The 13,854-nt window shown below is 52.0% G+C and overlaps 1 protein-coding gene across 4 annotated transcripts in view; it reads left to right on the top strand.

Moving 5' to 3' along the window:
• DNM2 (dynamin 2) overlaps positions 1 to 13,854 on the top strand; it is a 103,613-nt gene extending 89,759 nt beyond the window's left edge. For all 4 annotated transcript variants that reach the window (XM_060236740.1, XM_060236738.1, XM_060236739.1 and 1 more), the window contains 4 exons: positions 846 to 1,010; positions 3,824 to 4,059; positions 8,711 to 8,971; positions 11,746 to 13,854. In XM_060236740.1, the coding sequence (XP_060092723.1) occupies positions 846 to 1,010; positions 3,824 to 4,059; positions 8,711 to 8,971; positions 11,746 to 11,815 (732 nt within the window). In that variant the 3' untranslated portion in view covers positions 11,816 to 13,854. The remainder of the gene's footprint in view (positions 1 to 845; positions 1,011 to 3,823; positions 4,060 to 8,710; positions 8,972 to 11,745) is intronic.

The following is a 13,854-nucleotide window of genomic DNA, read 5'->3' as shown; positions in this document are numbered from 1 at the left end:
ACGGGGAAGTTTTGCCACCTTTCCCCCCTGCCCTCCTAATTCCAGGCTCTGGCAAGGAAGGGAGCCATTCAGTGCAAGGGAGGGGGGCTCTCCCCTATGCTCCAGCCCTGCTGGATCCCTGGCAGCAGCAGGAGTTTTGGCTTTCAGGCGAGGAGTTTCAGAAGTGGGGAGGGTTTTCTACCCCCCCCCCCCCGGTGCCATGTTACAGGCCCTTCTGAGGAAGCTAGGGAGCCTTCTGCAGTGGTGGGGAGCCTTCCCTGCGGCTCCAGCCCGCCGTGAGTTTCCCAGGACGCAGCGGGGTCTCCAGCCTTCAGCGGGAGCTTTCCCAGCTGCTCGCCACAAAAGCATCCATGGCGCCTGCAAAAGAGCACAGTGGACCCCCTCCTTGCAGCTGTCAACACTTCTGGATCATTGCTGGCCAAAACACCTTAAAAATACAGATAACAATTCTCTGGCAAAGTTTGTTATTGCACTAATATGGTGCATTTTAAGGACCCAAGGTGACTCCAAACCTTTACCCCCAAATTATTTAACTGTTGCAGGGAACATATACTCATAGGACTCGCCCATTGTTGCAATATGCTTTTCTATCTGGAGCAGCCAATCGTTTCTCTTTTATCCGGTGCGAAGCCTTCCGTTCTCATCGTCCCTTGAGAGCATTGTGCCAACTTTAGAATTTGATTCTGCCGGCTGAGCTGAAGTGGGAGGAACAATCTTACCAAGGCTGATAGTATTTGGAAAAGCTGAGAAGGCCGGGAATGAAGCACGGCTGGCCAGGGGAAGGGCTTCTCTGCTGAGCTGTCCCATTCCTTCTCTGATCATATGTCCCGTTTCTCTTTGCCCAGGCGGAGAATGAAGACGGAGTCCAGGAGAACACTTTTTCCATGGACCCTCAGTTAGAACGCCAAGTGGAAACGATCCGCAATCTTGTGGACTCCTACGTTGGGATCATCAACAAGTCCATCCGGGACCTCATGCCAAAGACGATCATGCACCTAATGATAAACAATGTGAGCACCGGCTGTAGGCGGGGGGGAGGCGGGGAGGGAGGGGAGGCCTTCCACCGCTTTGGGGGCTGATCCTGGCCACCCGTTTCAGCCTGAAGACTGAACAGGACTCTTTTAGCCTAGTGAATCCCTGGCTGATGGTGGAGTGCCTGGTTATGAACAGGTTTACTTGAAACACATTCAGAACTCCATAAGGCTAAACATTTGCAAGAGTTTTCGCAAGCCTCTAGAGCAGCTCTTACATTTTTGAGACCTCAGTTGGCAAAGGGAAAGTATTTTGGGTGTTCCGGACAGCGTGGACTCCCGTAATGACCTTGCACTTGCAACTGCGGCAGTCCACGTTTATGGCCAAGAATGGATCTAGTTTGGTGTAATGGTCAAGTGTGCGGACTCTTATCTGGGAGAACCGGGTTTGATTCCCCACTCCTCCACTTGCACCTGCTGAGATGGCCTTGGGTCAGCCATAGCTCTGGCAGAGGTTGTCCTTGAAAGGGCAGCTGCTGTGAGAGCCCTCTCAGCCCTACCCACCTCACAGGGTGTCTGTTGTGGGGGAGGAAGGGAAAGGAGATTGTAGGCCGCTTTGAGACTCTGCCCTTGAAGGGGCAGCTGCTGTGAGAGCCCTCTCAGCCCCACCCACCTCACAGGGTGTCTGTTGTGGGGGAGGAAGGGAAAGGAGATTGTAGGCCGCTTTGAGACTCTGCCCTTGAAGGGGCAGCTGCTGTGAGAGCCCTCTCAGCCCCACCCACCTCACAGGGTGTCTGTTGTGGGGGAGGAAGGGAAAGGAGATTGTAGGCCGCTCTGAGACTCTGTCCTTGAAAGGGCAGCTGCTGTGAGACCCCTCTCAGCCCCACCCACCTCACAGGGTGTCTGTTGTGGGGGAGGAAGGGAAAGGAGATTGTAGGCCGCTCTGAGACTCTGTCCTTGAAAGGGCAGCTGCTGTGAGACCCCTCTCAGCCCCACCCACCTCACAGGGTGTCTGTTGTGGGGGAGGAAGGGAAAGGAGATTGTAGGCCGCTCTGAGACTCTGTCCTTGAAAGGGCAGCTGCTGTGAGAGCCCTCTCAGCCCCACCCACCTCACAGGGTGTCTATTGTGGGGGAGGAAGGGAAAGGAGATTGTAGGCCGCTCTGAGACTCTGTCCTTGAAAGGGCAGCTGCTGTGAGAGCCCTCTCAGCCCCACCCACCTCACAGGGTGTCTGTTGTGGGGGAGGAAGGGAAAGGAGATTGTAGGCCGCTCTGAGACTCTGTCCTTGAAAGGGCAGTTGCTGTGAGAGCCCTCTCAGCCCCACCCACCTCACAGGGTGTCTGTTGTGGGGGAGGAAGGGAAAGGAGATAGTGAGCCGCTCTGAGACTCTGTCCTTGAAAGGGCAGCTGCTGTGAGAGCCGTCTCGGCCCCACCCACCTCACAGGGTGTCTGTTGTGGGGGAGGAAGGGAAAGGAGATTGTAGGCCGCTCTGAGACTCTGTCCTTGAAAGGGCAGCTGCTGTGAGAGCCCTCTCAGCCCCACCCACCTCACAGGGTGTCTGTTGTGGGGGAGGAAGGGAAAGGAGATTGTAGGCTGCTCTGAGACTCTGTCCTTGAAAGGGCAGTTGCTGTGAGAGCCCTCTCAGCCCCACCCACCTCACAGGGTGTCTGTTGTGGGGGAGGAAGGGAAAGGAGATTGTGAGCCGCTCTGAGACTCTGTCCTTGAAAGGGCAGCTGCTGTGAGAGCCCTTTCCAGCCCCACCCACCTCACAGGGTGTCTGTTGTGGGGGAGGAAGGGAAAGGAGATTGTAGGCCGCTCTGAGACTCTGTCCTTGAAAGGGCAGCTTCTGGGAGAGCCGTCTCGGCCCCACCCACCTCACAGGGTGTCTGTTGTCAGGGAGGAAGGGAGAGGAGATTGTAGGCCACTCTGAGACTCTGTCCTTGAAAGGACAGCTGCTGTGAGAGCCCTCTAAGCCCCACCCACCTCACAGGGTGTCTGTTCTGGGGGAGGAAGGGAAAGGAGATTGTAGGCCGCTCTGAGACTCTGTCCTTGAAAGGGCAGCTGCTGTGAGAGCCCTCTCCAGCCCCACCCACCTCACAGGGTGACTGTTGTGGGGGAGGAAGGGAGAGGAGATTGTAGGCCATTCTGAGACTCTGTCCTTGAAAGGGCAGCTGCTGTGAGACCCCTTTCAGCCCCACCCACCTCACAGGGTGTCTGTTGTGGGGGAGGAAGGGAGAGGAGATTGTAGGCCATTCTGAGACTCTGTCCTTGAAAGGGCAGCTGCTGTGAGACCCCTCTCAGCCCCACCCACCTCACAGGGTGTCTGTTGTGGGGGAGGAAGGGAAAGGAGATTGTAAGCCGCTCTGAGACTCTCTCCTTGAAAGGGCAGCTTCTGGGAGAGCCCTCTAAGCCCCATCCACCTCACAGGGTGACTGTTGTGGGGGAGGAAGGGAGAGGAAATTGTAGGCCATTCTGAGACTCTGTCCTTGAAAGGGCAGCTGCTGTGAGACCCCTTTCAGCCCCACCCACCTCACAGGGTGTCTGTTGTGGGGGAGGAAGGGAGAGGAGATTGTAGGCCATTCTGAGACTCTGTCCTTGAAAGGGCAGCTGCTGTTAGACCCCTCTCAGCCCCACCCACCTCACAGGGTGTCTGTTATGGAGGGAGAAGATATAGGCGATTGTGAGCCGCTCTGAGACTCTGATTCAGAGAAGGGCGGGGTATAAATCTGCAGTCTTCCTCTTCATCTAGGTTGGAGTTTTTACCCTTCGCTGTAGCTTTTAAATGGGCGGCTTCTTTCATTCATTCTGCCTCTCTGACTCCAAATGCTTTACTGCTTCTGTGTGCCCATCCAGACCAAGGACTTCATCCATTCAGAGCTGTTGGCCTACCTGTACTCCTCTGCAGACCAAAACAGCTTGATGGAGGAGTCAGCCGACCAGGCGCAGCGTCGGGACGACATGCTGCGGATGTACCATGCCTTAAAGGAGGCGCTGCACATAATTGGGGACATCAGCACCAGCACCGTGTCCACCCCGGTTCCTCCACCCGTGGATGACACCTGGCTGCAGGCATCGAGCAGCGGGCACAGGTGAGTTGGGGGGCAGGCCAGCTTCCCTTTCAGGTGGTACTTTTAAAAAAAAAAGGTATGCGAAATAGAACAGAAGTCTAGTGTCCAGATCACGTGACGTGATGGTATCGCTTTACTCTGCTCTGGTAAGACCTCACCTGGAGTTTTGTGTTCAGTTTTGGGCACCACATTTTAAGAAGGATATAGACAAGCTGGAACAGGTCCAGAGGAGGATGAGAAGATGGTGAGGAGTCTGGAGACCAAGTCCTATGAGGAAAGGTTGAAGGAGCTGGGGATGTTTAGCCTGGAGAGGAGGCGGCTGAGAGGTGATAGGATCACCATCTTCAAGTACTTGAAGGGCTGTCATCTAGAGGATGGTGTGGAATTGTTTTCTGTGGCCCCGGAAGGTAGGACCGGAACCAATGGGTTGAAATTAAATCAAAAGAGTATCCGGCTCAACATTAGGAAGAACTTCCTGACTGTTAGAGCGATTCCTCAGTGGATCAGGCTTCCTCGGGAGGTGGTGGGCTCTCTTTCCTTGGAGGTTTTTCAACAGAGGCTAGATGGCCATCTGACGGCAATGAAGATTCTGTGAATTTAGGGGGAGGTATTTGTGGGTATCCTGCATTGTGCAGAGGGTTGGACTAGATGACCCTGGAGGTCCCTTCCAACTCTATGATTCTATGAAATATCCATGTTTGAGTCCACTAGGACCTTAAAAGGTAAAGGTAGTCCCCTGTGCAAACACCAGTCATTTATGACTGGGGTGACGTTGCTTTCATGACGTTTTCACGGCAGACCTTTTTACAGGGTGGTTTGCCATTGCCTTCCCCAGTCGTCTCCACTTTACCCCCAGCAAGCTGGGGACTCATTTTACTGATCTCAGGAGGATGGAAGGCTGAGCCAACCTTGAGCCAGCTACCTGAACCCAGCTTCCGCCGGGATTGAACCCAGCTTCCGCCGGGACCTTAGGGACCAGTAAGATTTCTGGGGTATAAGCTTTTGAGAACCAGAGTTCCCTTAATCAGATACAACTGAGAATGGAGATGCCCGAATCCTTCTGTCCCAGTCAGAAGGTAGGAGGGGTGCTGCAAAGATGCAGAGGTACAATGCATACTGTAATCAGCTTGATGAGAACAGAGGGGAAATGTAGGGGGCAGAAAATTAGCATCTGCGGTGAGATAAGAATTCTGTGTCCCTACTGAGCCCTGTGGAAGGGGCATGTCTGTTGTTCTGAATCTGTGAATGAGTTCGTTCCGCAATCTCACATTGTAATCTCCCCTTGGAACATCTCTGAGGACCACCGCTCTTAGGTGAGCAGTGGAATATGAAAACCAGCCGAAGCCTGAAGTTGCAGGGTCCAAAGAGGGTGACACGTTCAGAGTGTCTTCCTTTCTGAACAGAGCCTGAGTCCAGCAGCGCCTTTAAGACCAATAAAGTTGAGTTCCTGAGTATAAGCTTTCATGTGCTGCACACTTCTTCAGATACATGCCACTGGACTCAAACTTTCTTTTCTTGCTTCAGACCAATAGGGCCACCCACCTGAATCTTCCTTTCTGAATTGAAGGAAGAAATGAGGGGATGCCTCTCTGCCCCAGCTCAGCACAGTTCCTGTGTCAAACTACATGCAGAGTTCCTGAGGACAGCTGTTTTTTGGCTCATAAGAACATAAGCGCATAAGAGAAGCCATGTTGGATCAGGCCAACGGCCCCTCCAGTCCAACACTCTGTGTCACATAAGAACATAAGAGAAGCCTTGTTGGATCAGGCCAATGGCCCCTCCAGTCCAACACTCTGTGTCACATAAGAACATAAGAGAAGCCCTGTTGGATCAGGCCAATGGCCCATCCAGTCCAACACTCTGTGTCACATAAGAGAAGCCCTGTTGGATCAGGCCAATGGCCCATCCAGTCCAACACTCTGAGTCACATAACAACATAAGAGAAGCCATGTTGGATCAGGCCAATGGCCCATCCAGTCCAACACTCTGAGTCACATAAGAACATAAGAGAAGCCATGTTGGATCAGGCCAATGGCCCATTCATTCCAACACTCTGTGTCACATAACAACATAAGAGAAGCCCTGTTGGATCAGGCCAATGGCCCATCCAGTCCAACACTCTGTGTCACATAAGAACATAAGAGAAGCCATGTTGGATCAGGCCAATGGCCCATCCAGTCCAACACTCTGAGTCACATAAGAACATAAGAGAAGCCCTGTTGGATCAGGCCAATGGCCCATCCAGTCCAACACTCTGTGTCACATAACAACATAAGAGAAGCCATGTTGGATCAGGCCAATGGCCCATCCAGTCCAACACTCTGAGTCACATAAGAACATAAGAGAAGCCATGTTGGATCAGGCCAATGGCCCATCCAGTCCAACACTCTGAGTCACATAAGAACATAAGAGAAGCCATGTTGGATCAGGCCAAAGGCCCATCCAGTCCAATACCCTGTGTCACATAAGAACATAAGAGAAGCCCTGTTGGATCAGGCCAATGGCCCATCCAGTCCAACACTCTGTGTCACATAAGAGAAGCCCTGTTGGATCAGGCCAATGGCCCATCCAGTCCAACACTCTGAGTCACATAACAACATAAGAGAAGCCATGTTGGATCAGGCCAATGGCCCATCCAGTCCAACACTCTGAGTCACATAAGAACATAAGAGAAGCCATGTTGGATCAAGCCAATGGCCCATTCATTCCAACACTCTGTGTCACATAACAACATAAGAGAAGCCCTGTTGGATCAGGCCAATGGCCCATCCAGTCCAACACTCTGTGTCACATAACAACATAAGAGAAGCCATGTTGGATCAGGCCAATGGCCCATCCAGTCCAACACTCTGAGTCACATAAGAACATAAGAGAAGCCATGTTGGATCAGGCCAATGGCCCATCCAGTCCAACACTCTGAGTCACATAAGAACATAAGAGAAGCCATGTTGGATCAGGCCAATGGCCCATCCAGTCCAACACTCTGAGTCACATAAGAACATAAGAGAAGCCCTGTTGGATCAGGCCAATGGCCCATCCAGTCCAACACTCTGTGTCACATAACAACATAAGAGAAGCCATGTTGGATCAGGCCAATGGCCCATCCAGTCCAACACTCTGAGTCACATAAGAACATAAGAGAAGCCATGTTGGATCAGGCCAATGGCCCATCCAGTCCAACACTCTGAGTCACATAAGAACATAAGAGAAGCCATGTTGGATCAGGCCAAAGGCCCATCCAGTCCAATACCCTGTGTCACACAAGAACATAAGAGAAGCCATGTTGGATCAGGCCAATGGCCCATTCATTCCAACACTCTGAGTCACATAAGAACATAAGAGAAGCCATGTTGGATCAGGCCAAAGGCCCATCCAGTCCAATACCCTGTGTCACACAAGAACATAAGAGAAGCCATGTTGGATCAGGCCAATGGCCCATTCATTCCAACACTCTGAGTCACACAAGAACATAAGAGAAGCCATGTTGGATCAGGCCAACGGCCCATTCATTCCAACACTCTGTGTCACATAAGAACATAAGAGAAGCCATGTTGAATCAGGCCAATGGCCCATCCAGTCCAACACTCTGAGTCACATAAGAACATAAGAGAAGCCATGTTGGATCAGGCCAATGGCCCATCCAGTCCAACACTCTGAGTCACATAAGAACATAAGAGAAGCCCTGTTGGATCAGGCCAATGGCCCATCCAGTCCAACACTCTGTGTCACATAACAACATAAGAGAAGCCATGTTGGATCAGGCCAATGGCCCATCCAGTCCAACACTCTGAGTCACATAAGAACATAAGAGAAGCCATGTTGGATCAGGCCAATGGCCCATCCAGTCCAACACTCTGAGTCACATAAGAACATAAGAGAAGCCATGTTGGATCAGGCCAAAGGCCCATCCAGTCCAATACCCTGTGTCACACAAGAACATAAGAGAAGCCATGTTGGATCAGGCCAATGGCCCATTCATTCCAACACTCTGAGTCACATAAGAACATAAGAGAAGCCATGTTGGATCAGGCCAAAGGCCCATCCAGTCCAATACCCTGTGTCACACAAGAACATAAGAGAAGCCATGTTGGATCAGGCCAATGGCCCATTCATTCCAACACTCTGAGTCACACAAGAACATAAGAGAAGCCATGTTGGATCAGGCCAACGGCCCATTCATTCCAACACTCTGTGTCACATAAGAACATAAGAGAAGCCATGTTGAATCAGGCCAATGGCCTGTCCAACACTCTGTGTCACACAGTGGCAAAAAATTTTATATATACACACACACTGTGGCTAATAGCCACTGATGGACCTCTGCTCCATATTTTTATCTAAACCTCTCTTGAAGCTGGCTATGCTTGTGGCCGCCACCACCTCCTGTGGCAGTGAATTCCTTTTATCCGTTTTAACCGTCCTTCTTTCTGTGCCTGGTGGTATCCTTCAACAGAAATGTCCCGTAACACTGCTGTGTTCTGGAGCCAGTTTTCCAAACTTGATTCTTAGGCAAATAGCAAGGCTGACATATTGGACCGCAACTCATTATTGGCTTTGTTTTTAAGGCCCCCGCCATCTTTGTATGTGGTTTAATTTGATAGCTCGGTTTAACTCAATTAACCTGCATGTCTGTGACGAAGTTCTGATGCTCCTTTCCCCCTGCCCTTTGCAGCCCGACACCCCAACGCCGGCCCGCTTCGACAGTGTTGCCCCCCGGGAGACCCCCGGCTGTGAGGGGGCCCATGCCGGGCCCCCCCTTGATTCCAGTCCCCGCAGCAGCAGCAGGCAGCTCTAACTTCGTGGCACCGCCCATTCCTTCACGCCCTGGACCTCAAAGCGCCTTCATTGCGAACAACGACCCTTTCTCAGCGCCGCCGCAGATTCCTTCACGACCAGCACGTGTTCCGCCTGGCATCCCTCCAGGTGTGCCCAGGTACAGTCCGTTCCCGCTTCCCCCTTCGGGAACTTAGCCCCGCAGAGCCACGCGCAGTGGGGCAGAGTCTGGTTACGTCAGAGGTGTTAAACTCATTTGTTATGAGTGCTAGATCTGGCATAAAAGAGACCTTGTTGGGGGCTGAGCCATGTAGGGGCCAGGCCATGCGTGTACCCCATTAAGGTTAGGTAGCAGAGATATAAATTTTATAGAGAACACAGACAAACACAAATGCCGTATTTTTCAGACCATAAGACGCACTTTCCCCCCCAAAAAAAGTGGGGGGGGAAGTGTGTGTGTCTTATGGAGCGAAGGGACGATAGGACGTACCTTCCTCCGGGGGGGGGGGGCCCGCGATCCACTGCCTCCGCCTCTGATCCCGGCGCTTCCCCCGCGCCTGCCTGCCTGGAGCTCTGCTTCCAGCAAGCGCTGGGATCGCTCCACGCTGCCCCCACCGCAAACCCAGCGCTTCGCGAGCGACGGCTGCGGAGGGGGAGGCGTGCTTCCTCCGTGCCTGTCTGCCTGGCTCCAGCTCTGATGCTTAAAGCAAGCGCCGGGATCGGAGGGCGGAGGGAGCGATCCTGGCGCTTGCTGTAAGCGTCAGAGCTGGAGCCAGGCAGACAGGCACGGAGGAAGCACGTTGCCCCCTCTGCAGCTGGCGCTCGCGAAGTGCTGGTTTTGCGGTGGGGGCAGCGTGGAGCGATCCCAGCGCTTGCTGGAAGCAGAGCTGGAGCCAGGCAGGCAGACACGGGGGAAGCGCCGGGATCGGAGGCGGCGGATTGCCCCCCAGGAGGAAGGTGCGTCTTATGGTCCGGAGCATCTTATGGACTGAAAAATACGGTATATATTTTTAAAAAACTTAAAAACATGCTTAAAATGTTAGCACTCATTGGTCTTATAGGTTCTTTCTTTGTATTTCTCCCATGGGATCCAGGGAACTGGCCAAAGGAAACTCTGTCTCTTTCCTTCCTTCCCCAGGGAATTGGGGGGGGGGGGGAGCCACAGCCAATAGAAGGAAGAGAGGCTTGGCTCAGTAGCTCTACTGTGTGATTGAGTGAACCTGGCAAAGCAAGCTGTGATGCAGAAGAAAGCAAGAGAGAGGGAGAAGGAAGCAGATGACAACCAGTTGCTTGGGGGCCCGATAGGAGTCCTCTGGGGTCCTGATTTGGCCCCCAAACTGCATGTTTGATACCCTTGGTGACATCTTGGCTACAGAGCTTGTGTCTTTGTCCCCCAGGAATTAAATTTATATTCTTAAAATGTTTACTAGGCTCCTTGCTACCTTGCAGTGCTGAAGGCAGCTTACTTTGTAAATAAAACTATGATTGTTAAGAACACATGAAAGGCCACAATTTAAAACCGCAACTTAGGGCTGACAGTAAATAAAAACTCATTTAGTCAAACGCAGTCCCAAGTAAAGCTGTCTTCAGCTGCCTCCCAAAGACTCCTCCCTGAGGAGGTTGGCCCAAAAACGGCCTCTCTCATGGGCTCATCAGACAACCTTCTTTGATTGGTGGGACAGTCAGGAAGGTCTCTCCCGTGTGATCTTAACTATTATTATTGGTAAAATTAAATTGGAAGATGGGTTGACAATCCAGAACTGAAAACTAGAAGGTAACCTTGTGAATGCTCCCTGGAGCTGAGAGAAGGCCTGCCAGATAAGAGAGCTCTGCAGCTTTCCCGGGGCAGAGTCCAGAGCAGGCGCAGTGTGCAGTGTGTATATGCAGTGTATCAGAGCTGACCATTAAAGACATGAGCAGGAAAGGAGTCCAGGGTGGAGAGGCTGTGCGCTGTGGAATGGAGTACTGGAAGCCACTGGAGGGTGTGCTGTGAGGTGGAAATTGGCAGAAGAGCTTCTCCAGAGGAGACGGAATGAGCCATTAGGAAGGAAGGAAGGAGAGGACTCCAGAAGCTATGAAAGTCGTCAGCTGAAGTATTGGGGGGGGGGGGCAGAGTGTGTTATGGATCCTGATGTCCTTCCAGCTCTCCTTCCAGCATTATTTAAGGACCATGTGGACTGGTTTCCCGCCCCCCCCCCGGCCACTCTTTTCAGTATAGAAGACAACACAGTCCCAATTTTTTTTAAAGGTGACCCCAATTATCCAGGAAATTATCATCTGATTCGTTTACTCTCAGTAGGGGGCAAACTGGATATCTGTTACCCAAACTTACATCTTGGATGTCAGATCAGAACAGCTGAACAGACTGGATTCTGTGAGAGCGAATCAGCATTAGACCATTGTATAGCCCTTTCCCATGTGGCAGGGAAATCTAGTGGTGTTGGGGAGGAGACTATTTGTGATGGACTGAAAGCAGTCTGTGTGAGTGACAGCTGAGACACTCATTGTGATTGGCTGACCGCCTCCATGGTATCCAGTGTAACAAGTTAAAGGAGGCAGGAAGGGGAAAATCTCAGTTTCAGTGCAGATCAGACTGAGAAGTCTGAGTGAGACTGCGGTCTAGGCAGTCTGAGACAGAGCTGGCATTTGGTTAGAGCTCTTGTCTGTTGAGAATTTCTGTTTATGAGAAGGGGCTGACATAACAGTGGCTCTTTCTGGGGAAGACTCTGAGAGGTGTGGCACAGTGTCACAAGGCAGAGTCTCTGCTAAGGAGTTCTGTCAGAGTTTTGGAGAGGTGATTGATTTTTTTTTATTGTACTCTGTATATTTAAATACTGGCTTTGTTTGATATTAAGTAAAGGTGTTGCCTGACTTTCCTTCCTGATTCCCTTTCCCCAGTGCTCACTTCTTCCTTCTGTTTTGTTCTCTCCACAGCCGAAGACCCCCGGCCGCCCCAAACAGGCCTACCATTATTCGACCAGCTGAGCCCTCTTTATTAGATTAACCACCAACATCCTGGAGAGCTGTTGCTTGTTAACAACCTTGTGGAAAGAACTCCCGCCTAATCTCTTGTGTGAAAGAGTTCTCTGCAACTGTGAACGACTGTAGCCAATGCCCACATCCCCTCTCTCCTCTCTTCTCTTGCTCCCCCAGCAGTCACAACCACGGTGTCGGCAACCTTGGGAGATGGACAGGTGCTGTTGGCCTGTGGCCCACCAAGAGCCCTGTGAGGCCGGGCATTCCTTGCTGTGATTTCCCTCTCTGTCCCTCAACTCTCTGGGCCTTGGCTAGGGAGGGGTTTGACAGCCAGAACCTTCTCTGGGGGAAGGGGGCAGGTAGGTGGTAGCAGCAGCTTCTTTCTTCACCATCCTCTGGATAGCCACGTCAGACCTGTTCCTCGTGAGAACATGCTTTGTGGATTCTGCTTTGTGGAGTTGTTTTGCACTTTGTTGAAAAAGAAAGGAAGAAAGAAAGGAACTCTTCCCTCCCCCCCCCTTTAGGTGATTCCCTGTGAATGCGTGAGAGTAAAGAGGTGAGTTTTCCAACCATCCCTTGTGAGTTGAGCACATAGAAATCTCCTTTTCCTACTCTCGATCGGACTCCCCCCACCCCCCGCTCTGGAGCTTGTTGTTCTTCTGTATATAAACCCTCTGCCTTAGATCAGCTTTCTTTTCTCCTCTCTCCCCCCCCCCACTTTAAATTTCGTTTCAAAGTTAGATCAGTTTCCATTTTTATAGCTTTGAAGGCAAAGAAATGAAATGACGAGGAGGACTTGCGGATCAATAACTCGCTACTAAATCCAGTCTACTAAACTGCGGCAAGACCTTCCCCAAGCCAGGAGGGAAGGCAGGCTGGGTTTTGAGCCTTGGGCATCCTGATGACCTTCAGGCTGTGCCACCCTTTCCTCTCCCCTCCCCCTGCCAGAAACCATGGACTTGGCTCTCAGCACCCTGGTTGCTCGGCACTTCTCGCTTCCTTGCAGCAAAATAGGGTCCCAGCGGCTGGCTTCAGGGAGACCTTGGAGTCCTTTGGGGCGCAAATACCAGCTACCTGTTTCCTGGACAGTTGCAGCCTGCCTTATCTTGTACGGAGAAGTGTTGTGAACGAGGGCGGTGGCTCTTTGTGGACAGCAGGAAGTCTTTCTCTGCTGCACCAGAAAGGGAACTTTCACCCCTAGAAAGAACTGTGGGCCGTCCTTCCTCAGCGGAGCAGCCGTGCCCCCCCCCTCGAGGGTGTGGTAGGTTCCCCATGGCTGACAGAACTCAATCCTAGGCACTACCCCCCCGGGTGACTTGGGCCTAGCAGGAGTCTGTGGGCTGCCGCTTCCTTGCTAGAGCCCAGAGCATTGGGGAAGCCAGGCAGAATCCTTCTCAGTAGGCCAAGCGCTCTGGGCGATGGTTGTATATATTTCTTCATAAAAGACAAACTGTATTAATACTTGTATAAATTCCTAGGGATTTTTTTTTTTTAAAGAGAGAAATCAGTTGAGCCCCCAGCCCCTCTGTCAGGGATACCTCTGGAGAGACGTCAGGAAGAGCAACACACGGCCACACACCACCTGCCTTAACCATTTCCTTTTGGTGGCCTCTTCTTTTCCCACTTGGCGGGGAGAGCCGTAGCCGCTTGCTCGATGCCCCCGGCGGGCCAAGGCCTTCCGCAGATTTGAGACTCACTGTGCCTTTTCTACTTGAGCTCCGCGCTGTCTGCCCGCCTTCTAACCAGCGTTGCCTTTCCTGTGAAGGCCCCTCCGAGAGCTTGGGCCCTTCGTCCTCCCCCACCACTTCTCCAGGCCTCACTTCTCCAGAAAGCCGGCAGTTGCTTGGTTGGCCTGACTTGTACTCTAGATCATTTTTGCTATGATTTGCTTCCTGTTCTTACCATGGGGGGGAAGGGGGGGAGAAAGGGCATAAGAACCTTCTTTCCCTCATCTTTAGATGAGAAGAAAACCCCACTGTTTGACATAAGTGCCTCCATTCTGTATACTATTAATTAACTAAATAAAGGGAAATTCTGCTGGTGGAAGGTCTCTGCCATCTTCTGCTA

The sequence above is a fragment of the Heteronotia binoei genome, chromosome 4 (assembly GCF_032191835.1).
Source record: "Heteronotia binoei isolate CCM8104 ecotype False Entrance Well chromosome 4, APGP_CSIRO_Hbin_v1, whole genome shotgun sequence".
In the NCBI taxonomy this organism is placed as follows: Eukaryota; Metazoa; Chordata; class Lepidosauria; order Squamata; family Gekkonidae; genus Heteronotia; species Heteronotia binoei.
The sequence above is the reverse complement of the archived record's forward strand: the minus strand, read 5'-3'. Positions and strand labels throughout refer to the sequence as shown.